The sequence below is a fragment of the Gadus macrocephalus genome, chromosome 7, assembly GCF_031168955.1.
Source record: "Gadus macrocephalus chromosome 7, ASM3116895v1".
Classification (NCBI taxonomy): Eukaryota; Metazoa; Chordata; class Actinopteri; order Gadiformes; family Gadidae; genus Gadus; species Gadus macrocephalus.
This window is the reverse complement of record NC_082388.1, coordinates 14367473-14392312: the sequence shown is the minus strand read 5'-3', so window position 1 is coordinate 14392312 and position 24840 is coordinate 14367473. Positions and strand designations below refer to the sequence as shown.

At 41.2% G+C, this 24840-nt stretch overlaps 2 protein-coding genes and 2 long non-coding RNA genes across 5 annotated transcripts; 2 read left to right on the top strand and 2 right to left on the bottom strand.

Annotated features, from left to right (window-relative positions):
• Window positions 1-2023: 2023 nt before the first annotated feature.
• On the top strand, window positions 2024-3187 carry LOC132461599 (uncharacterized). Its single transcript, XR_009526636.1, has 2 exons — window positions 2024-2262; window positions 2436-3187. It is a non-coding gene; the product is annotated as an uncharacterized LOC132461599 (long non-coding RNA).
• Window positions 3110-8102, bottom strand: c7h5orf15 (chromosome 7 C5orf15 homolog). The gene is made up of 3 exons (XM_060056806.1): window positions 7954-8102; window positions 5290-6176; window positions 3110-3721 (listed from the first exon to the last, which is right to left on the bottom strand). The coding sequence occupies exons 1-3, from the start codon at window positions 8072-8074 to the stop codon at window positions 3587-3589; spliced, it is 1143 nt and encodes a 380-aa protein (XP_059912789.1). The 5' UTR covers window positions 8075-8102; the 3' UTR covers window positions 3110-3586.
• A 269-nt stretch (window positions 8103-8371) lies between these two features.
• Window positions 8372-18631, bottom strand: vdac1 (voltage-dependent anion channel 1). Its single transcript, XM_060056807.1, has 9 exons — window positions 18472-18631; window positions 16395-16464; window positions 14219-14268; window positions 13556-13708; window positions 12625-12677; window positions 11907-12134; window positions 10719-10869; window positions 10315-10372; window positions 8372-9518 (listed from the first exon to the last, which is right to left on the bottom strand). Exons 2-9 carry the CDS (start codon window positions 16459-16461, stop codon window positions 9427-9429), a joined length of 852 nt encoding a protein of 283 aa, XP_059912790.1. The 5' UTR covers window positions 16462-16464; window positions 18472-18631; the 3' UTR covers window positions 8372-9426.
• On the top strand, window positions 17609-24472 carry LOC132461600 (uncharacterized). 2 transcript variants are annotated; one of them, XR_009526637.1, is made up of 3 exons: window positions 17609-18154; window positions 19184-19246; window positions 23041-24472. It is a non-coding gene; the product is annotated as an uncharacterized LOC132461600 (long non-coding RNA). The 2 variants fall into 2 exon arrangements; XR_009526638.1 differs by lacking the exon at window positions 17609-18154 and adding an exon at window positions 18667-18748.
• Window positions 24473-24840: the final 368 nt, after the last annotated feature.

Sequence of the window (24840 nt, the reverse complement as noted above, 5' to 3'; positions counted from 1 at the left end):
CCCAAACTGGTCTGCTGCTGTGACACCAATTTGTGTTAAAGAAGAGAATAGTTTCAGCCAGATTTTGAGCTAAAGAAAGCCTCCATGCTGAGCTGTCCAAACAGCATTTCCAGATTTGGATGAACACGTTTGATTTGTTGCCATGCCAACGATTAATGGTAACCAGGTAGCCAATGAGCGATGGTTAAGATCTGTAAAAGTTTAGACTATTATCAGGAGACAATGTTTATTAATTTATTGTTTGGTTGTATTTCATGCGGTTATATATTTCCCTTATCCTGAAGGTAGTTCACAGCTAGAAAGATGGAATGCAACAGAAACCGATAGTCACTAGACACATGTGCTTACTGGGATAACAGTGGGCTACCTATCAATGTCTTGTCCCTCACACCTTCAGATGATTGCTGTGATGTTCCCTTCCTTGCGAGTTATTGTAATAACGTCATTTGGAAAATGACATGGTAGGAAATTAATCATCAGTTTGTACCCATTAAAGATGCAGGCTAATATTAGAAGGCCTCCTGGGAACTGCTTTTCCCCCCAACCAATGATCTACGGTAAGAGTTTGGTTTATTTTGTTTAGTTTGAGATAACTTATGAACTTACCTCAGTATTTGTCATCAAGTAAGGTGGTCAACCTGGGACTTCATTAACGGCAGTATTAAACTTGTCCTTGCATAAAAAGTTTTAATATCCAATATTATTGCAAGTGTAAAACACTAAAACACGGTTTCAGTGTTTAGTGTGTTTTAGTGTTTAGCTTAGTTACAAATCCCATTACGGGTGTGTCGACACAAAGACCTAACTAAACACATTCATTAAATTATAGTTTGAAAGCTTCATTTTTGAAGTCAGCATATATTCCTATTTTCTGTCCATAGTTTATGAAATGCATATTTGTTTGATGATCATAATCTATTTTACCTTTAGCTGTTCAGTAGCTATGATATGTAGAAAGCAATCTTTGTTTGTTTGTTTTCAATGTTTCGCTTATACAAATCTGAACAGCACATCTATCTATATTCAATGAAAATTGCCTTTCCTATTTTGCTATTTTAAAATAGCCTTCCTATGCTACAATCTCTAAGTGTATATGCCTGATAATGGGGGAGCAGCCATGTGAATGTTTTATTATCATGTATTCACAGTTTGTAGGCCTATGTATGCCTGCCTATTATTTCACATTTTGATTGATGACCCAGGCATCTGTCTCGAGCTGAAATGAGGTAGCCTTCTCCCCATGCTCGCTGTGGGGAATGTTAATTTTGAAAGACCCGCCATCTTTCCCCATTTGCCAATGTGGGGAAGAATGTCCGGAAAAATAAGCGATAACTTGTTTATTTTCGAGATAAATGCTACTGCACCGGGTAAGAAACACTATCACAAATCGGCTGATGTTATGTTTATTGAGGCAAACGGCCATGTCGATTGTCGAAGGATTTATTTGTGTGTGTTTATTGCCGCCTAGTGGTTAGATGACATATTGCATTGATCAGTCCTTTACAAATTAGTTTCGGTTTTGTAACATTCCCACTAAAGACTGAAATTAAAATGTGCTGATATCGTTATGAGGATTTTATGAATTAATACGAACATTCAACTTTATAAAGAAACTAAAATCTGTTTCTTTTTGGTTCAGTCTATTGTTCAGACATGAAGCTACAGACTCGATTCGTTCTTCTTTTGATTCTATTTTCTGGAGTTGATGTTGTAATGGACATCCCTTCTTTATCTATGGTCATTTGGACATAATGTTACCTGTGTTCATCGTTTGTGTTCTCAATGCTTACATAACTAAATGTTTCACACATCATGCTTTTCAACTGATTCCTGTATTACACATTAAATTAACAAAAAAATAACAACCACAATCTGACAGGTTTTTATTTCTGACCAATTTTTTGCTTTATTCACAAAAAGAAGTTTCTACTGTTGATTTCAAAAAGCAGCGTGTCACACACCTACCCCCTCGTACTCTGCGAAGTATTACTGTAGGACTTCAGAGGGCTGCGGTCCCCCCAGAAAGTAGCACTCCTTCGGGGCAGAACTTCTCACTCTATGACACGTTTTACATAAAGTGGCAGGCATTGAATGCATATATATATATATATATATATAAATATATATATATACATATAATATTTACAAAGGAGATACGGCAACGAAGCAGAAGGCAGTAAATGATTGGGGGGAAAGGCGTGTGTTAATCATCTCGATCCATGTCTCTTCTCTCTGTGTGAGAAAGCGTTATATTTGCAGGGGGTGAGAGAAAAGGGACTTCCAATGTGTGGGAATCCGAGCTATGTATTTGAAAGATCCACAATGACTTATTTAGTTTCTGCCAAAGTCTCACATCAAAGACAGAGGGCCCAACCCTGGTGATTTGTGCATGACGAACCACAGCTCACTGGTGACCACGTACCGTAATAGAGGAGTTAAATAAAAGCATGAGGCTTTGAACCCGCCCGACGGCAGAGAATGCGTGAACGCTCAAACCCTGACAGCAGAGAACGTGTGCATGATTTCAAGGAAAGGAAAATGGAAATGGAAAATTTTTCATTGTTATATATATATGGTAATAAAAATATAAATGATGGTATCTAGAGCCATAGCTTAGTGAATGTGAATCCTTCACAGAATGTACCTATATCCTTCGATAAATCATGTTATGGTCTAGCTCATTATTTTTATCTCAGTCGCTGCTGACTATTTTACATACGGTTCTGCCTGCATCCTATTGAGCAGTGAGAAGTGCATGAACGATGGCACCTACACACTTCTACTAAGATCCGATATTCACACCAAGGCAGAGGCACCTCATTCCTACTTTAATGAAAAGAAAACCTATAAGCCAAATTTTCTCAAAGTTAAAGCAGTTAATGCTTTGGTTAATGCATTTTTTATGTTTGTGGGTTTCTTTATTGTTACCGTAGTTTCTTCGACGTGAACTTTGATCTAGTTTAAAAAGTTTAGATCGACCTCTATCTGTTTTGAGTCTGATCATTACCATTTCTTTACAGTTTAGCGTGATAACATCCATCTTAATTATTATTACTCCTGAAGAGAGTATTAAGCACAATTGGATAAAAGCAACATTGAAAACAACATGGAAAAGTTTAAGGCTCGTCCTCATTAACAGAGATGAAAAACGTTTAATATATTGAATGACTTATTCAACTATAAGTCATTCATTTGGAAAAAAAATGACCCCTCAAAAACCAACCGAGAAACCAAGGCATTAAGGACTTACAAAAGAAAAGGAAAAAGATCCTGCTCTGTGCAGATGATTGTAATCCATTGTTGTTTACATCTTACAACACGTCTCCACCCCCATCCTGTAGGGCTCCCTAGCTCCTAGAGACCCTCTCCAAAGCATAGAGAGAAAGTGCACACACACACACACACACACACACACACACACACACACACACACACACACACACACACACACACACACACACACACACACACACACACACACACACACACACAACACACAAAAGCCTAAAGCAATGTGAGCCACCTAGTGAAAGCTAACCGGCTTTGTTCAGTCTGTAGCTGTGGCTCGTCGACTTAAAGCACTGGATCAAAAGATGTAGTCCTGTGTCATCTTGAGGGAGGGCATGGCCTCGTTGACGTTCTGGTCCAGCCGGTGGTACTCCACCGTGTTGCGGGAGCACAAGCTGTCCCTCCAGCGGCGACTCTGGGCCAAAAGTAGGATCTGAGGGAGAAGGTCATCATTCATTTGGTTGTGTGGTGGTTAGGTAGTAACACAGTAGACACTTGGGCTGCAAACGGATACTAGGGAAAAGAGAGTATTCGTTAAGCAAACCATAAAAGATTCCAGAAATATTGTAATCAAAAATCGCTGATCTTATACATACATTTTGTATTATGTTGAGGATATATAACTATAAATAGAACTAGTTGAAATATGCTATTTTTCTGCCGAAAATGCATGGGGTTGCATGAGCCAACTCGTCTAATGCAGTTTTCTGTAAGCATGCTATATATATATATATATATTTATTTATACAACGGGGGGCCTAAATCCAGCGATCTGATTGGTTCCTAACTGTTGTATAATGAGCATATACATAACTGCTATGACGCCAGATTATTTTGTGAAAGTTTGCATATCACTCCGCGCCTGGAAGTAGAAACAGTTACAATGTAAAACATATGTTGGATGATGGAGACGTGTAAATGTTGTTACTCCGGGAGTGAGCAAGGCGATGGAGAGACTAACGAAAGCTTAGGCACACGGCGAGTGAACTGCTCCATAGGATAAATTGCTGGCGAACCGCTCTAGCCGAGCCTTCTCTCGGAGGGACGCTAAAGTGTGTTGCATAGCGACCGTCGTGCATTTTGAAGGCAGCCAGGAGGGACTACTTTTTTGTATTCTTTAATAAAACGGCTACTTTGACTTTCTTGGTTTCTTTTTAAATGTAGTGTGTCGATGACTTTCATTTTCCCATAATAGTAACCGTTGTATAAAATCAATAGATCACTTCAGTCAGTGGTATGTGCTCATTATACCACTTTGAAGGGGGTCGCCGGCCCTCCGCTGCGCGTCGGGGCCGGACAACGCCCCTTAACAGTGGTATAATGAGCACATACCACAGCCTGTCGTGATCTATTGCTTAAATATATATTTATTTATTTATTTATTTATTCATTTATTCATTTATTCATTTATTCATTTATTAGGGATGGGAATCTCTTGGCACCTCACGATATCGATTGGATTCCTATTATGAGGTCAACGATTCGATTCTAAAGCGATTATCGATGCATCTCGATGCAACAATTTTTTTTATGTACATTTCCATGCGTGATTTTCCAAAATATATATATACATCTGAGTTTGCTACTCAGAGTTTGCTAATCACTTCCTACTTTTGTGATGATCATTAAAGACATCAACAGATGAATTGAATTATCTAATATTTTATTTTATCTGCATCGAGACGGAATCGTTCTAGAGATAATCGCGATGCATCAAAGAATCTTTTATTTTTCCCACCCCTAATATATATATACACATTGTATACATATAACAGCCGTATATCGGTATCAGACCCTAGAATCGACTAGAACACTAATATTGGTCAGGCCCTAGCCATTATACTAAGTTTTGTTGATTTACTTTGATCAAGAGTTGTAGCACCCCCTGTCGTCAACTCTTGTTCAAGAGTAGTTGAGGTCAGCGTCTTTCCCCCCCCCCCCCCCCCCGACTTCCATTATAAAACTGTCCGACTGTGCTCCCCATCCGTCCCCATCTCTTACCTTTCTCTTGTTGTGGTAGGTTATGTAGACGATGGCAACCAGGAAGGCCAGGATCACCAGGTGGAAGAAGAAGTGGGAGTCCTGGTCCTCCGTGGCCATGTAGCCCTGCCCCGGTGCCCGGTCATGGTTCCCCTCGGGCTCCTTGCCCTGGTCGTTGGTTCTATCTGTGTCATGGTCAGGCAGCGGGTACCTGCTTTCACTAGGGAGGTGGTTCCCATAGACATTCCCCTCGTCGTCGTCGTATTCTTCCGTGGTGTCGGAGGAGTCTGGTTCTGCCGGGTCCCCGAGGGTCGGGAACATCTGGGGGGCCGTGTTCTGCTCTGTGGGGGAGGGGCCGTCAGTAGTGGAGGGCTGGGACTCTGTGGCAGGGGCTGGGGGCTGCTCTTTGGTGGTGGGCTCGGTGATTTTTGGAGCAGTGGCAGTGGTGGTGGTGGGGGTGGTGGTGGTGGTAGTGGTGGGGGTGGGGGTAGTGGTGGTGGTGGTGTTGGTGGTGGGGGGGTTAGGCGCGGGGGTGGTGGGAGGAGCCTCTGGAGCACTCGTGTCTCGGCCAGTCTCGGTGTCCGCAGTAGGGAGGGTTGTGGAAAGCTCCGGTGGTGTCTTCAGCACTTCCTCCTTTTTGTTCTCTGATTTGGAGCCATCTGACTCATCCAGTACCACTGCGCGTGTCTCAGGGGACTGGACTGTGACAGGATTGGCTGGGATTGGTTTGAGGGGCGCGGTCAGATGATGGTCATCCAGCGTAGAGGAACCAGTCTGAGCAGACAAGGCTGTTGCCGTGAGCACGGGGCCGGCGTTGGCTGTCGTCTGTCCTGCGTCGGGTTCTGGTTTCTTTCCATCCCCGGCAGCTGTCGGTTCTTCGTGGGTATCATTTGACACAGGAAGGACAGCTTTTGTCATAAAAGAAAAAAGGAGGAAAAGTATTATGACACCATCTCATGGCATAATCATAGCCTTCATCATTCAGTATTTCACAGTGAGCCCACTCAAGGTAACATGCCAAATGTAGAGCATCTATTGTAATAAAGACGCTGAATTTTTGTCATTAAAGATGGTTGGTTTAAGGGTGTGCATGAATGTTGAGAACCTTGCATCACCAAGACTTCTACAGTAGACACCATAATGTGCCCCCCCCTTGCAAGGACTCAAACCTGTGCAAGGCCCAAACCAAGCTCAGTACATTACCGTGTCGGCCCAAGACAGCGCTCTACAAAGTTTAGTAGATATTATGCCCGAGACAGAATGACTGTATATAAACAAATGGCGACAACGACATCAACCTTTTACACACTTAGTAGTTAGAACCCATACACATACCCCTTACCCCACACACAACGACAGTCCTCTGTCTGTCAGCTCTAGCTAATAAATACTATTACCAAGAAGAGTCAGAATGATGTTAATATGTGGATGACTGGTGGTGGTTGACCGATATGGGACAGTGAACAAAGGATAGTTGAACAGGTTTCCTCACAAAGGTAACATTCATACACATGGGCCCCGGGAAGCCAGCATAAACACTTGCTAGACAGGGCAGCTTTGTGGAACCAATGGCTGCAAACGTCTCTGCAGGAATTTGCAATGAAATCTTGCTAGGTCCAGTCTAGGTTCCTCAGCCAATGCCGAGATTGTTTTAACTTGAAAAATTTTTAAAGCAACATATTATTCATGTTATTTGTTTACCTCCAATTGTTTGGTAATTTTAAGGAAGGCTATAAGGCTTTTGAAGAGATCAGTCACTCATAAAAAACGGCACGCCATGACAAAAAATAAAGGCAAATGTCATGTTAATTGGGTGACTAAGAGTAATGGCCGTTCTCGTGAACTGGCTCCAGCTGGTTTGAGGGAGGCCTGCCCAAATCGTCAAGTATAAGATCATAAATATTCAATTTTTGACTATGTTTATATTTCACTGTCAATCAAAACAGAGGGACATATTCCTTCCACCTTCCTCGATTAACTAAGACAGTGGTCCCATTGTAACTGAATAGAGCGGACCTGTCCAGATCAGTTTGAGTGTACATAGCCTAGGGATATTTCAGTCTTCCCAAAGTCTGAAAAATATCACATGGTCTATTCAAAGATTACAATTTTCAAATAGTGTGTTTAAGTTTTTAAGTTAAACAACCTCTCTATGTCCGACATGTGTTGATGAATTTGGATGTCAAAGGGAAAGTAAATAAATGATACACAGACGTCACAACAGGATACGATATCAGTTATCAACATCAAACTGTGACAATGCTGACACTATTTGGACAACTTCACTCTCCTTTTCCCACAGAAGGATCACGATCGACCACCTCAAATGGTTTGAATCAGATGTGCAGTAATTAACCTGACAGTGGTTGCTCCTTACATCCTGTAATATATGACCGACCAGGTCATAACAACCCCAGAGCAATGACGTCACAGCCGCGGGCAAAGTCCGTCAGTCGTTTAGTTACAGAGCTAACTTCTCGTCCTATGATGACTTTACCTGCCTACAAGCACACCCACTTTGATGTATCAAATATGCAAAGTATTTACATTGACTGTCATCACGTCTCTCACCTGACAGTCATTAGCTTGGTAACTGTACACTTTGCTAGCATTGCCTAATATTAGCTATAATGATAGCAACATCGAGGTTGTGGATCGGATTTAAATGGAGAAAAGTGATCTTACCGCCATAGGAATTGTATGTGGGGGCCGATAGAGAACATTGAGTGAACAGTTGTAGAGTAATACAAATAGAAAGAGCGTAGAGGCTTCTCCTGCCGAGTACCATCTTCCTACACGTCGCCATCTTGGTGTGTAATGACTGAGGGCGTGGCCGAGGGCCGGGCTCGAGCAGCGCGAGGACGTGGAGGTGGGCTGCAGTTTACGTAATCAGATGGACATCAGGCTCTACCAAGGCATTTTCTCCATTATGAACAACTTAGTACACTTAAAGCAAACATGTTTTCAAGAAGTTACTTCAAAAATTGCTTTCCATTTCATCCTGGACGAACAAGCATAAGACAAATTTGGCAAAAAAGAGTAGAGTGTAATATTGATTGAACTCCATGTGGCTGGGTGATAAGAAATTGATTAACAAGGAAAAGCTGGTTCAAGATGATCTTTATTAAAGTCAGGGAGTAACAATACTGTCAGGTTCACCAGGCTTTGTTCAAACAACCACATTTGGAAGACTATCTTTTCATATCATGTTGTTTCTTCATTCTCATTACTGTGTTCCTCTTGAGGCTCTAAACAGTATTGATCTGAGGACCACTTCCCTCGGTCAGACCAAGAACTACTGACAGGAATTTGCCTTTGTAAATATAAGCAGATTATGGTTAAAATATGTAAAGTCCAGTGGTAAAATAAAATTATTTTCACTATATTTAACAAAGGACATGATTCACACCAAATGCACAGACATAAGACAAAGTGAAACAAATAACACAGAATGTACACAACAGGTTGAGGAAGAGCTAAACAGCAGCTGCTTAGATTAAAACATTGACTATCACTTCTCCCGTTATAAATAACTCTAGGACACACTTCCCTCAGTCTGGACCTAACTAGAACATATTAGGACAGTTCTCTACTGTATAGTGTGGGACTACTGGCCAGACATGGAATGTGGCCGAACACGGAATGCTTTGACTTCAGGGTGGCATCTGGAGGAAAGCAACAGCACCATCTACTGTAGATATGAAACGTTTCAGTTCCAGCTTTTTGCAATAGGTCCATAGTGTGATTCTGTGCCATTAGTTTTTATTTGTATCCACTTAAAATTAAAAAAGGATGAACAAATAGTATTGAGCATGATTGTAGTGGAATGAAAATTGGTCACAGGCACATTTCTACACACTTTAGAATTCCCTGTTCCCTTTTACAAATCTAAAAATTCTAATTCCAGTCCCGTTGTAATCCTTCACGGGCCCCATGTTCAAAATATATTCTCTTAAAGTGTTCCAGTTAAGATCCAGTGTGCTAGATCATGATTGGAAAAGTATGATTATAATGATGGTGCCTTGATTCAACTTGAGCACATCTAGGGAGCAACGGGGGCGGGGAGAGGGGGTGAAGGTTAGCTATCGTCAATCAAATGATCCGGGCTTTCGATTGGTGGTATGGTGTGTAGGCAGGTCAGAGGGACTTAGTCTTCTTCTATGCCTGGAACTCCAGGCCAAGGCCAATCTTGTGGCCCCCGGCGTTGATGTTCTTCCCGTCCAGGAGAGCAGAGAGAGTCAACTTGATGCCTGCAACACAGAGGAGAACAACCTCAGAGGAGATCCAACATGGGCTACCTCGCTAAGAGATGGCCTTGGGTCGCAGGTTTAACAGATTATTTATTATAATGTATTAATTAATGTTTCTGTATGAATTCACTTTCCTACACTAGAGTCTCTCGCACTGCAGCAATCTCAATTTTTTTAAATGTAAAAAAAATAAAACCCATCCACGAATGTCTCAATCGATCCAATGAACAGATGCATCAAGAACCTTCTACGAAGACCAACACCAATACTGGTATAATACACTCCTCTACTCAATAAGGGTTCCACCTAGGGCTGAATAGTCAGGTTGAATCGTTGTTCAGCGATCTGTTCATTTAACGCGTGTTGATCTTGTTAAAACCAGTTAAAGTGGAAAAGATCTTGGATATTCAGGCACCGTAATAAAGCAATCCAAGGCCAGGAACTATTGTGACATTCCAGTGTTTCCAGTGAGTGTGCACCAAGCCGTGCTAGGGCTACAACTTTTGGGAGTGCGACAACCAGAGCATAGATGCAAGCGCACGTGTACCATTTGATTAATTTACTTAAGACATATTTTACTTGGTTTGTTTCAGACGGATGGATCACACACACAACTGTATTTGCGATCTCCAACTCGTCCCTCCAACTTTCTAGAGTAACCCGGTTACCGTAATGGCGTTTGATAGCCATTTATTTTTACACCACGCATTGTCAAATAATATTTTGAACTGGCAAATCGTTGGCAACCTGTGAATTTAGTTTATAACCCTTCATGATGCCATTTGTAGACCCTCACCTGGCTTCAGAGTCTGTGTGTAGCCCAGGCCCACCAGACTAGAGTTGTTCACTTTAGCCTGCGAAGGAAGGAGATTATATTTAATCATTTCAACTTGGTCAAGAAATGTAAGTCAAGAAAAACATATTAAATCACACTTTAAATAAAAAGAAACCAATATTAAATCATAAAAACATTATTTTTTAATCATGATTGATCATATAATTCATAATTATACTGTTAAAATAGCATTTCTAATTCTGCCAAGAAAATGTCTCTTCCCCTTTGCATCCACACGGGTCCGCCAAAGCCCAAGTACCGAACATTTTATCTATATTATAACCTCAACTAAAATACAATCCGAATACCATGATCAAAGTATTGGGAAGGACTGTGGAAGTGATGAAGCTAACCAAACCACTCACAGAGAAGGCTGCGTCGGCATCAATCTGGTACTTGGCGGCGATGCCGAAGCGGGTGTTGCTGTTCCCGGCGGTCCAAGCCAGGTTGACGGCCGTCTCAAGCTGACTGTTGACCTTCTGGTAGATGGAGCCACCGAACTCGGTGCCGTCGTTCCTGAAGGAGGAGAGGAAGAGACAAAGAGGGAACCCATTAAGTGAAAACGTCATATTTGGTATGCAAGAACTCGTGGTGAAGCTGGTTTGATCTTTCTAGGGACTTTAATACAATGTTGTGCCCAGACATTAGAACCCTGCATAAAGTATATATCCAGACAAGGTTCTTTGTAGAGAAGAGGTTATTTGAGGTGAAGTTGGATCTTTAAAAACAAAACCTTTAATCGTCATCAGTTCTTGACCGAAATATATTTTGCAAATATTATGCCAACTTAGTCTTTTCTCCAGTGAAATCATCCCGTCAATATCTTTAACAAGACTTTCTGCTTCGTGACATTGAATGTTTTGAGTTTTCAACTCCCCATCCAGTTTGGAGTCAACATCTCTGATACTTAATCTGGCCACCGACGATAAGAGACCGGGTTCCAGGAGCCCAGCAGGATGCAAATCACCCTCAGCTCAATGTCTTCATCTCGCCAACCCTTCCTCTCGTAGAGCTCTACCACCTCACCACATGCTGACCCGTCCGTCACTCTCCTAACCCAGGGCGACACGACGGTAAATCCAATCACCGCGGTTCTAAAAAGGGAATGTAGTGGCTGGGAGGCTATTCATCAGACAAGGGTTAGCTAAAGGATAAAGCTCATTTGCTTCCGTCGGGTTAAGGTCTGAGGTGTTTCTTTTTTTCTTCCTTCAGGGTGGCCAAGGATGGCATCTAGGATAGGTTCTAGCTTGTGGTGGAATGGGGACGTCCTTTGTTTGCATGCACAAACCAAACTAAAAGTAAATAAAAAATCTAAATCTATTTTGAACTAACGGATGTTATCCCGATAAATTACACCCTGTACTGTAATACAGAAACTGCCATGGATCATTCACAAATCATCATCACCTCTGGCATCCACTTCGTTCTGACAAAATGATTACTAATCCATCTTAATAGTTTCTTCTGTCTTAGATGACATGATATATGGCCCAAATAAAAGTAGCGCTCTAAAAAAACGTTTGGGATCATCAGCCCTGCAAAAAATGCCTTACACATTTGTGTGCAGCTGGAACTCTTCGGTCTTGTATCCCACGGCAAAGTTGCTCTGGGTGACGCGGTTGCGGCCGGCCTCAAAGGTCATCTGGTAGCCCGCCAGCCAGCCCTCGAAGCCAACCACCGCTGCACCATGGACCGCTGTGCCATTGATGTCGTAGTCCACGTCGCAGCCAACGTTGACGTGCTCCCGCTTGTAAGCAGACTTGATCTTGCCGCTCTTCTTGCTGAGGGAGAGGAAGAGGTGAGAGAGGTAATTCCAACCTAGTTCTACTTGGGTTTTGAAGAACTTTAACATTAGTATGCCTGTAATGGTAAGCATCATAGTACCAATTCAAGTAGGCACTTTAGATACCAAGTTTCCATAGTGAAGGGAAAATAACAATTCCTCCATCAAACAGACTTGCTCCAGGAAACGACAATCTTTTCTTAACGGAAACTTCCAGGGACAACTTGGAGAGATCATCAGTTGTTGTACAAGGTCACTTTGATATGCTTAGAAAATCAACAGCACAAAGTGTATTCCTCTTTACATGCAGCTTCCTGCCTGTTCAGATAATGAGAGAAGTCCTGTAGGACCTATCAGTTATTGGCTCTAGAAATGCCGGGGCCGAGGAGGTACCCAGGGCCCTTCCTGCTAGATGTCCAGCCCATACCACCAAACAACTGTTAACAAATGTCATCTTCCAACCAAAGAGAACCGCCTGCTATTCTTACCCAGTATTGGGCGAGAAGGAGGAGTCAAAGGTCAGCTTCAGCCCCTTAGCCAGCTGTACACAAAGAGAAGATCAAAAGATGGCATGAAGTCTCCATTAACAACCGATTACTTGTCAAATACAATATCCAAGTTAACTCCCAAAGCAATAGTGTGAAATATAGCGTGCTTCAGCACAAGATTACACAGCGAGCCTCTTTTCTCAAGAGGCTAGTCTCTCTGCCCGGAGCGCAGACCATGAGGGTGTGGCCGGTGGCTCTGGTCAGAGTGGGGCAGGAATTTGGGGAGATTTTTTGTAATGTATTTAATTATTATATATTTTTTATAGTTTGGGTGTGGGACTAACACAATTGTGTGATAATCAGAATGTAATGTGTATTATAAAAGGTGTATTCTTAAGGATCGATACATCATACGGTTACAACAAAGTAATAATGTTGAAATCTACTTATTTATAAAAGCATATTTTAATTTGTGCTACTTCCTCGCGAGGTAGGGTGCCAAGTGTTAACATTTTTTAAAGTTCTGTAAGCTTTTTCATAATTGAAATGATTTCAGGGGTTGAGTAGAATTGCATAGAAAATTAGTGTCCAAAACTAAACCGTTGGGACACAACAGTTTAGTTGCAATTAAACATTCTCTTGTAGCGCCAACTGCTATTGAGATAAAGGATCAATAAATATAATCAAGTGATAACTATAGGTGGCATTGGCAACACATAAGCCTGTGTATTCAGTATATAGGTAGATACATAGTAAGTATTAATAATAGGCTTAATGAGAGCATTCAAATTTCAAATACAATTTGAATATAAAAAATAAAGAATGAAATTGGAATGGAATTATAGGAAGAGGAAGATTAACTCTAAGCTCATATCCTTAAACCATCCATGTGCAGCCATCAGCAGCTTGGCTGAACAGGACAGCGCCTCACCTGGTCCTCCAGGGTGATCTCAGTGCCTAGGGTGTTGTCCGTGTTCCACTTCTCTGTGAGGGTCAGGCCGTGCTCTGCCCACTTGTACTTGGTCTCCAAGGAACCGGACACCTTGCTGGTCTCTGTGTTGGCAGAGCCGGTGCTGTTGAACTCCTACCGGGGAGGGGGGAGAAAGGCAGTATGTAGGGGGGAAAGATATGCTGTCATGTGATGCACCAAAACAGTAGAGATTAGAGATAATACTTGCAACTCGCTGTTCTGAGGAAATCTTCACCAAAACATGCAAGGCATATACATCAATCATCTTTTATGTTCCTGACAATTAGCTAGCTTGCAAATCATGTACCCAATACGTTCAATATATTCTCTTAACATATTTAAACAAAAATATCTTGTAGGCTAACAATAGGGCATATTTGGATAACAAAAGCGAAAAATTATTCTTCCATTTATAGAAATTACTGGAAGAAAACGCCAATCCAGAATGATTAACATAGCTGTGTCGGCCGTTAGGACCTGTGGCATGAATGGATGTAGTCGGATAAGCGGCCACTTCACTACGTGTCCGACAGCACTCTGAAGTCTAGGGCCCTTTGGAGGGTTGAGAGGAAGCTGGCAGGAGTGTTGACTAGTAATGTGAAACCACTCTGGAGAGACACTCACCAGTCCATTCTCAGACTTCGTCTTCAAGTCCAGCTTGATGAGACCAAAGCCTGAACAAAAGAGAGGAAGAATATTAAATCATATCTCTGAAAACCTAAAACACAAAAACCATTAGCGGAAGATGCCAAACAATGATGAAGTGCTGCATGGCTTCTCAGATGTCCTCATGTACCTACATACAACCTCTACACATTTAAATAAGTCACTAAGGTGGTGCAAGATATTGAACATGCACATATACAAGAACCATTTCTAGTATGTACATGTACTAGAAATGGTAGAACAATGTGCACATTGCCTGCTTATACCCTCATTGGTGCTAGGATATTTAGAATGCAGTTAGAAAATTACCGTTTGTGGAATGACATTGATTTAGATCTGTCCACCGCTCTTCTACAGATATGCTTATAGGTAAGGTCAAAGTCAAAGTCACAATGGGGGATTAAAGGCTTATCGCAAAATCACACACAAGCATATATAGTCATAAGTCGTACATCTCGCAACCCTTTTTGATGGTAGATCTACAGTACAATACGAATACCACCCGTGTTTATTGTTCTACTCATCTATGAAATTAGGTGTTAAAGACCAGTTTTGGAGGTGTCACACTGCCAATGCTAATGGACCATACAAACATATTTAATACCGTTTTGTTGTTTTTTTACATTGTTTCATGTCTGACCCATTACTCCCATGAGAGGAGGCCTACTTCCCATTAACACACGCCGTGTTTAAAACATTTAAATAGCATCCAACTACGTTTTATATCATTATGAATACCCTTCTTAAAAACATTAACCCCCTGCTTGCCAAAACATGTAATTTCTATGACCTCAAATGAATAGTTTGTCGTGCCAAAACTAAAGCCTGGGGAGAACCATAGAACATTCAATTCATATTTCAGTATTATTAAAACCAGTGAGTTTAGAGTCCATCTCTATTGGTCTTGCATATTTTCCATCTCAACGGTGTCATACCGAGCTATTCGATTAATGTTCTAATATGCGAATAGAATACTAAACAGGATAATTGATCCCATGTCTATGACCATTCTGATGCCATCATTTCTAGGTTAAGTTGCCCTGAAGGGTTGACCTAAAGAGTTATCGGACTGAGGGATGTCTGGAGATCTGTACCTACTCAGCACTACTTCCTTTAGAACAGTTCCATTACATGTTTTAAGAGTTCACTTGATAATAGACATGCATGATCTAACCAAAAACAGGCCTCAACTGGGAAATAAAAATTTGAACTCTCAATGGGTTGTGTGGTTAAGCACAGCAGTGCATATTTCACAAACATGACCCAAGGACATCCGCTTTACTGACTTCGCAACTTTCCAGCTAAATTGACGTAATCAGACCATGAATATCGCAATAACTGCAGTCTGCATGATTGTGGCCCATGGGCGCTCACTAGTGATGGGTCGGTCGCGAACGATTCGGTCAGAACGAACGAATCCCGAAGGTGAACGACGAGAACTGATTCCAAAAACAAGAGAACTGATTCCTTTTTTTCTAAACATGTAACAAAAATATGTTCACGTAAATAAAACATACAACCGAACGGAGCTTTGTCTCTCCGCGACCTTATATTAATTGAGTCTAAAACATTCTCAACGATTCAGCCAATGAGAGTACTACAGCAGGTAGCAATCTGCTACCTGCTGTAGTTAACGATCACTCTAGGCTTCAATATCATGCAAGCACTTTGTTTTATTTTTATCTACATCACAATTGCATGCTTTAATAAAGTATGTTTTTTTTACCTACCATTACGAGTCCCGTTTGGTCTAGCAGGGAATTCGCACAATGGTGGTGCTGCTGCTTGCTTACGCGCTTCACTGCTTATTAGCGCTACTTGGAAGACTCCATTTAATTCTTACTGCACCCCATTATGTATTAAGGATATTTATGAGGAAAAGGCACGCATGTGCTTTATATATATGCTTAATATTTATACTTGACCTGGGTAAGAACATTAGAAAGTAGCAGGCTATATGCATGTTGATTAACATTTATTCCATGATTTTCGATTCCCTGCCAAATGACGCAACAGACCATCTGACTTAACGAACAAATCAAACAAACAAATCAAACAAACAAATCGTGATAGTGAACGGAACTGAACAAACTGATTCCCAGAAATAATAATTTTGCTCATCCCTAGCGCTCACCATATCCCTTAGTGAAAACATCCTTGGCGGACTTTCCAAGGTCAACGTAGGTAGGAGGTACGGCCATTATCTGAAAAAAAAAAAGCATAGGGTTAGAGGAGTCAGGTGTGCGACACATGCGATAGTAAGCAATTCAGAGATAGAGATAAATCACTGGAATAAACTTCCACTGCAACGATTTTTTCCCTTTAAAATGGATAACATAAATTATATTCATGGTACTCTCTTCTTTCAAATCTGCCCTCAAAACATACCTTTTTCCCACTAGCCTTCCCCACCTAACTCCCACCTTATTCTTCATGTTTAACCTCTGTTTTTCTTTTATTCCTAGTCTGTCTTACATAGTTTTTGATAGGGCAATATGTAAAGCGTCTTAGAGTACCATATTAAGCGCTATATAAATTTCATTTATTATTATTATTACTGGTAGGGCAGGGCTTCAGTACAGCAAGACCCAACAGTGACACAGCAGCTAGGAGAAGAAAAGGTAGCCATAGCAACAGACTGACCGATCCAATGAGACAGGGCAAAGGGCAGTGTCTTTGAAAGAGAAAGGTTCTAGCACTGACTGCATATTGTCTACCCAAACATAAAATACACAACTGTACTACCAAAATACCGCCCTTGTATGCAGTTACTTATTCCAATCTAGCCAATCTATCTATGTCTTTTGCCAATGTTTTAGCAATTCATGAAAAGATCCTTCAGATAACTTTTAGTTTAACCTTGACCGTACTGATTGGTTGTGAAATACATTTCCATTTCCTTATAAAGTCGACGTCAGATAGTTTCCATTGAACACACCTATCAGGTTCATGCGGTGATCCCTTTTGTCTGCTGAGCTTTTTCTAAAGACGGTCGATAACGTTGGAATTTCTGGGGGCAAGCTTTGGCTTTTTACAGCCACAAACGTAGACGTGTTTAAGACAAATATTTGGGGACAAAGATAAAGCATCCCATACGTATCATATTGCGTGTTATCTACATGAAATATGGCAATAAGGATTACAAATGTCTCAAAATTAACCTATACAAAAATGTCCAGAAGTGTGTCGTCTGAAAATGCACCATTCCGGGCCCAGGACTTTCCACCTAGACAGATGGTCTCAGCTGGCATTTAAACCGAACAATGTTAAGCTTTTGGAGCACTCGCCTTTTTGTCCCTCGTATAAACATGGATACACAGCCGCTCAAATAGCTAAACCACTCGTCCATTCTGCAGCCTTTGAGTCTGAAACATCGTCCAGCAAACCCTCACCGAGAACCGATAGCTGAACTAACGTGAGGCCTTTCTGTGGCGAGATGCTGACATTTCACACAGGTCTGGAACAAAGTAGCTACATAAAAGCAGTGTTTGACGTGGGCTTCATTGTGGTTCATTTGAAAGATGACCCACATGTAGACCTACCATTTACAAGATCCTAAACTAGCTCAACTTTGAAAATAAACTGAGATTGATGCAAAAGTTTAGACCAAACATTAACCTTCAATAACCCTTGGTGGGGTGTAACCGGTGTAACTAGGACTGAACGTGATGAAACATGACGCTCAGCCAACAAACTGAACTCAAATAACGTGACTGAGTATTAGTTTAGTTAATTTAGTGGACACTCCTCCATCGTGGCAAGAACATAGGATCATCTCCCGGTTCATGGAGCCCAGAAGGCAGGAGACGAGTCAAGGTGGCATCCCGGCTGTTAGCATAGCCGGCTAAAGATTAAAGTTGGCAAGCTGCAAAGGCCATCAGCTAGAGGTCTAAGGTAAGCACAGCGCGACAACACATCGTGTGTGGGTCGACTATCCCAACGGGGAAATAGAGCAGGCTCAATATCACAGGTGAACTAACCAGGTGAACTAAACGATCGCACTAGAGGATGTAGCTCGCAGGCTAACGTCAGTGTGTGAACTAGCGGCGGGCCTCGAGCATCCCTCCCCTCCCTTCCCGCCCTCCCGCTGCATCCCGCTGAGCAGCGCGTGACGGAGCCGCAGCACGCCACGCGGGCAAACCTCATCGGATGTCAGTTAGCTTTACACATTTGCCCTATATAAATGAAACCAATGCGGCGTTCATACATACCTCTGTCAGTGGTTTCCGAACCTGTCCAAGGGGTAGCTTGTGAACTGCACGAAGGGAGGAGTAAAAGAAGTTGGCGTAGCGTCACACACACAAGATGTCACGCCAGCCAAGAACGAAGCGCCGGTCAGCCACGCCCTCTTGAGTCATCTCATTGTGCGCGTGCGCAGTTGACTCGGGGATTCGGTTGCGACATCACGTGAAGCCGTGGAGCGATGCATCAGCAGCTGAACTGAGAACGGCAACTCAACCGGTCCGGTTGCAATTCAGCTGCTATCAGGTTGCGGGTCCCCGTGCACATATTGCCATCGCATATTGGTTGCTTGCAAAAGGGCTGCACACTCGGAATGATTAGGACTGGCTTACTATTGTGCAAAGTATAGACCTGGAAAAAAAGATATGATCAAAATGGCAATGAAACGAAAAAAAAAAAAGTTGTAGACTTTTTTTTGCAGGAATCGGAATCGTCTGCCAAAAAATATATAGAGAACCAACTTGAGTCGTCATCCTAAAGATGCTAACCTTTCATCTATTCTAAACATTTACAAAGTTCAATAGGCCCCAGGCCTATGTTTAGCCCACACCAATATGACACGACACAAGTAGGCCTAAACCTATTTTCTAGCCAGGCTACTTTATAAGCCTAGCAGGCTGCTATGCGTCGCATGTGTTTCACCCGGTTACTAAATGCGTTTTTGCGTGTATATTTTCACAGAAACAGTGGGATGTGATTGAGGCATTCCTCGTGCAATGTTCTGCAGTAGACTCCAAAGCACTGGTAAGGAGACACCTATATTGATAAAACATGGTCCTTTCCTTTGTTTCAAATAGGAAAGTAGGCTTATTCACAAAAGACAAAAAAGACATACACCTGCCGGATGCCTCCTATATAGACGGTATTAACCCGCCTTCGCCCTGGTGGAGCGCCGAAAACTGTTTACTCAAGACGTTCATTAAAACAGCTCAATCAGCGTTAATTCCAAATTCAGGGAGTTTTCCAGGGGTTTCTGTATGCATTGGCTTTTTTCTGCGATTTGTAGATAGAGAGACAGAGACCGAGACAGTGGCAGAGACGGAGAAAGTGGTCATAGTATCAACTTTAGCCACTTGGAGTCACTGTTGTCAACAATCTGTACTTTTACAATATTTCCTTCGATTGCTTAGTGCTTGAATGATTGTTAAATAATAATATTTTGAGATGAAAGTTGGGAACTTTTCATATATGTAGACAATTGCAATCTTTACATGGGCCATGGAAAGTAGGCTAATTCTATAATAATTATATCATGTTAAACCAATAATAAAATATAGCCTTCCTTCATTTTGAAACAGCCGATGAAATTAAGGTTGCTGATGTCAACCAGAATTATCAAGTTATTCAAAAATATGTCTAAATATTGGTGTAGATTCGTCTATTTTTCTGTCAGTGCTGCTGTCTTATTTATTATTTAATATCATAATGGTTCTATGCTGTAAATTCATGTCTCAAGGCTTCAAATATTTTAAATAAACCTCAGGCTTTATTTGAATAAACACTGAATGTATTGAAACTTAAACATTGTTTTACATTATAGACTAATTGGTTTATTTACAAATTATTGATATATCAGGTAAAGAATCAACATATCTATTTTGCTGTCAATTACTGTTTTACTCGTTTTCAGAAGTTCTTTTGCTTCTCTACCTGAACAAAGTTTTTCATAATTTGAACTAGGCTATATTTATTTTTATATATATATATACTGTGTATTAATGGGTAAAAGTTGGAGGTTCCAGCCGTAATGCATTTGTCCCAAGTAATCAGATATAGCATCCCACATAGGCTACGATGCACAAATTATACACAAATAGAACAACGTGAATAAAAAGCCATTATTTATGAGTTAAAATTTCACATGGCAGATGAGACCATTCTCAACTCACACCCGGCAAATATCCACAGCTTGGTGTCATTATGCGTGTTTAAGTTATTTCAAGGCACACACTATGGTTTTTCTTTCTAATGCTCTAACATCAGCGTGATCTCGCAGTGTAATATTTAATCAGAGACGAGCAGCCTGCTAGTCGCCTGCTAGTCGCCTTCAGACACGGCCAAAATGCATTCTTGGTTCATACTTAAGTCATATCTGGATGCTCCCCTTTCATCCACCAGCATCAAAGCCAACGCAATGCTCACTTCAAACGACCGTCACCAACTGCCAATCCCAGTCCCCTTCCAGAAGACGACAAACACAACACAAAATGTTAATCAACCCGGCCCCAGCATCCACAGTGTAAACAAAAGAAATTGTAAACAGATGCTGTAATTTACAACATGTGGATCAATGAAGCGTCATCTTTCTTTAGCTGTTTTTTTTATTCCATGGTTCAAATATGGTCCAAAACCTAACTTTCCTGCCTCCCTACAGCCCGTCATGTGTTCTTCCCTGTGTCGTCCCAGAGCTCTTCTTATGAGTCTATGACTTCACTCAACACCGCTGGCTTTTCCAGATTGGAATAGAAAGCAGCTCTGCCCAGAGCACTGCTCAAGGAAAATTCATATTTTTCATCTATATGTTCCTGGAGGCCAAAGCGCAATCTCAGAGTACCCTCTCACACGAGGGTGCTCTGATGTTTATAGCTTTACAGATAGTTTACAATTTATTTATGCTTGTTCATATGGCAAATTGAACAAGGGTGAAGACACCATTCATTCATAAGATAATAAGCATAGTAATCTTATTAGTTAACAAGACATTTATTTATTTAAATTGACTGAATATGAGATTAATTATGCATCCCAAACAATAAAAGGTATTTAGTTGGCCTACCTTGTGGATATAAAGTGCAACATAAAAAGCAATTATGATCAATATGTCTTTTGATTATTATCTTTTTAACAGATCAAATCGAAGCAACAACAGCACACAAAACAGATACCAATAAATGACCATTGTCAGGAGTTGGAGATGTGTAGAGCCCCCTTTGTTTATTGTGGAGAAAAGAAACATTCGCTGACAAACACAAATATAGTATTATGTGCTATATTATATATAGCATCGAAATAAAAATAATCACATTAATGTAATGAGTCGTAAGCACAAATACAATTTTTAATTCCATTATGATGCATTGAGGACCATTATGGAAAACAGCACTATTGTTTGAAATACTGTAAACAGGAACCATTTAGTTTACAAAGGGGTTTACAGTGCATGAATGAGACCTTTATAACAGAGACCTGTGTTCTAAGACGTTGAGATCTGAACAACATCATGATGTTAAAGAGAATGTTGCACCCAAACAATATCCAATAAGCTTTGTTTTAACATGGTTTGATAACTAGAAGGCAAACAGCATTTGCCTGGCTCACATCAACAGTTCTCGCCCCTTCCAGCTAGCTATTTCTTAAAAGACATCTCTCAATTCCCACAGATTAGTTGTACACTAAAAATGGTTGTTGATTGTTCCTAGTGTATTGCTTCGAGAGTTATCACACTATGTATGTAATTATATCCGGGTTTTGTGTTGGGAGTGTGAAATGTGCCCTTCCTGTCTGAACGTTAAACATGCACAAGAAAATGTCAAACCCCACTGTGGTCAGAGAACGGCAGAGAGGCTGTGACTCACCCCATCCTTGTGTGTGTGTGTGTGTGTGTGTGTGCATTCAAGTGTGGTCATGTGTGTGTGTGTGTGTGTGTGTCTGTGTGGGTGCGTGTGTGTTTGTGAGTGGTGGTGTGTGTGTGTGTGTGCATGCATACAAGTGTGGTTATGTGTGTGTGTGTTAGTGTCTGCGTGTGCATGCATGCATTAATGTGTGGTAACGTGTGTGTGTGTGTGTGGGGGTGTGTGTGTGTATGTGTGTCCATGCATGGAAGATTGCGCTGTTGAAGATCTTTATCTGTCCAAGGAAACATGCTGTTTTAACAGTCATCCTCCTTCCTATCTACAATGGAGAGATGAGGGCTGATAACACAACCCGCCACCTGTTGCCTTAACCTCACTTTTCCGTGTGAAACAGAGGTGATGGTGGAACAACTTTAAAGTCACCAACTCACAACCTTGCTTATTGACTATCTGAAGAAAATGAACAAACATGAGGTTGTGGTATTGTGTGACACAATCCTCAACATATTTTGTTCTTTTTGTCAGTTACTAAGAAGATATAGGTTAGGGCTAAAGTCAATCATGATGCTGTCACGTACCTGGAAATAATACTTTATTAAATTAAAATAAAATAAATGTCTAAAATGTTGGTCATTAATGTATGTTGAATTTGGCATTAGAAATTTTGACTGGGAAATCATGATAAACTTTCTGAGTCTGTCTGCTCTGTCCCTCGGATAATATATTGAGGGCCAAGAGATGCCCGTGCTGAATTACTTTAGCCAAAATATGAAACAACCTTATTTAATTGTTATTTCCATCGATTTTGTAATGAAAATGCTAAGTGACAACCACAAAGATGAGGCCTACCAAATTTCTCATTGCGAGTAAGCTATAGCCATTAAGAATTGAAACGTCAAATGTCAAAAGTTAAACTTCAATTTTTCGCTCAACCTAACAGCAAAATTCTTCTACGTACGTGCACAGCTGCGGATGATTATCTACGCGACAGAAAACGGGCTTGGCATCGCGAGGCAAGGAGGAGAGAGAGTTCTTTGGTGGCTTGGCGCGCTTTTCCATTGGAAACTACACTGAGCGACCTCGCGTGAAGGCGGGGTGCAGCCGAGGTCTGTCACCGAGCCTCGACACCACCACCACGCATACTATCGGCGTGCACAATTTTTTTTTGGAATCAACACAGTCTCTCTCTCTCGTGTATTCCACCTCAATTGTCTCACACACATCAAAGGCGCTATAGAGTGATATCTCCGTACTCCTTCTGCACCTTAAAGCCATCCTACTGTATGTGTTGGTATTAGCTTTGTGAAGCACGTGCACACCCGCGGCACGCATGCTCGGGAAACATGGAGCCAATGAAATCCCATTCTGTGACTACCATGTCGCCACTACCTGGCAGCGGGAAGGCCCGCCTTTTAAGCCGCCTGCAACCTGGTGGTTTATGAAAATGCTTTACTAGAGGTTTATTAGCGCTGCGCAAACTGAACAGTTTGTCCTGTCCCCTTTTAAAGTTTAGCTTTAGCTAATAGCTTCAGACATTAAGATCATTTAAGGGATTCTGTTATTCTGTTACATCCCAAATAATGGCCTCGGTTTGATAAGATTTTGTTTAAGGAAGGGGATTACACCTGGACACTGCTAAGGTTTCATCATAGTCAAATTAATGAGTTTCATCAATGATAAAACAATACCTTGATTCTGAGCATGCAGATGCAAGATATGCTAAATACGAAATCAGACACCATTTCATTAATTTCGGTTTGGGTACATTCAACTAGCTTCTTTAATGAATATGCCAATTTGTATTAACATTTCTTTTGTTGTTACGGGACCCAGGAAAGTCTATGTAAGATATGCTGCCAGTGATTAGACTTTATAACCGCAAGTAGAAGATGATGAACAGCTTGTATTTGTGTCATTTAAATGTGCATTAAGTCAATTATTGTTTTTGTTTTTTATTGTTTTTATAACAGCCAGTTCCTTAGATTGTAGCTTGTCTACCAATTTAGAGATAAAAATGATTGATAACCGAAGATCATAGGTTTGAATCCCGTCTGTGCTTTGCTGAAGGAAAACAGAATTTTTTACAGACTGTGGATAATGGAAAATGAGTCGTCCACCAGGCTTTAAAACAAGTAAAGATTTGGATGTTGTGTTAAAGGCTACAGCTATTTAGTGTCTAGCAGAACATTTTACTGTTAGAAAGATCCTTCTCCATAATAAAATCTCAGTCAAGATTCTTCCCAGCGGAATACATTGTGTCATTCTGTGTGTGTGTGTGTGTGTGTGTGTGTGTGTGTGTGTGTGTGTGTGTGTGTGTGTGTGTGTGTGTGTGTGTGTGTGTGTGTGTGTGTGTGTGTGTGTGTGTGTGTGTGTGTGTGTGTGAGAGTGTGCTTGTGAGTGTGTGTGTGTTTGTGTGGGTAACTCCCCACAATGATAGAACCAATGTGAAGACAACTATGAGGGCCACATCAATTGTGTCAACAGCAACAACAAAAGTGTTGAATTGTGTGTGTGTGTGTGTCTTTGTGTCTTTATGTGTCTGTTTGCGTGTGCAAAAACGAGAAACCCAACCAGAAACTAGGCATTTGTGGTTACACATTTGTCACCATCACAAACACAGACCTATAATCTTCAGCAATTGGGAATCAACCAGGACAAATTAGATTGTACTGCAACCCCATGGTCCCATCGCTCTAAATCATTATCACAGTCTCTGGCGTGTACCAGGCCGCCCTGCGACCAGGCCCTGGGAAAGAACAGTGCTGA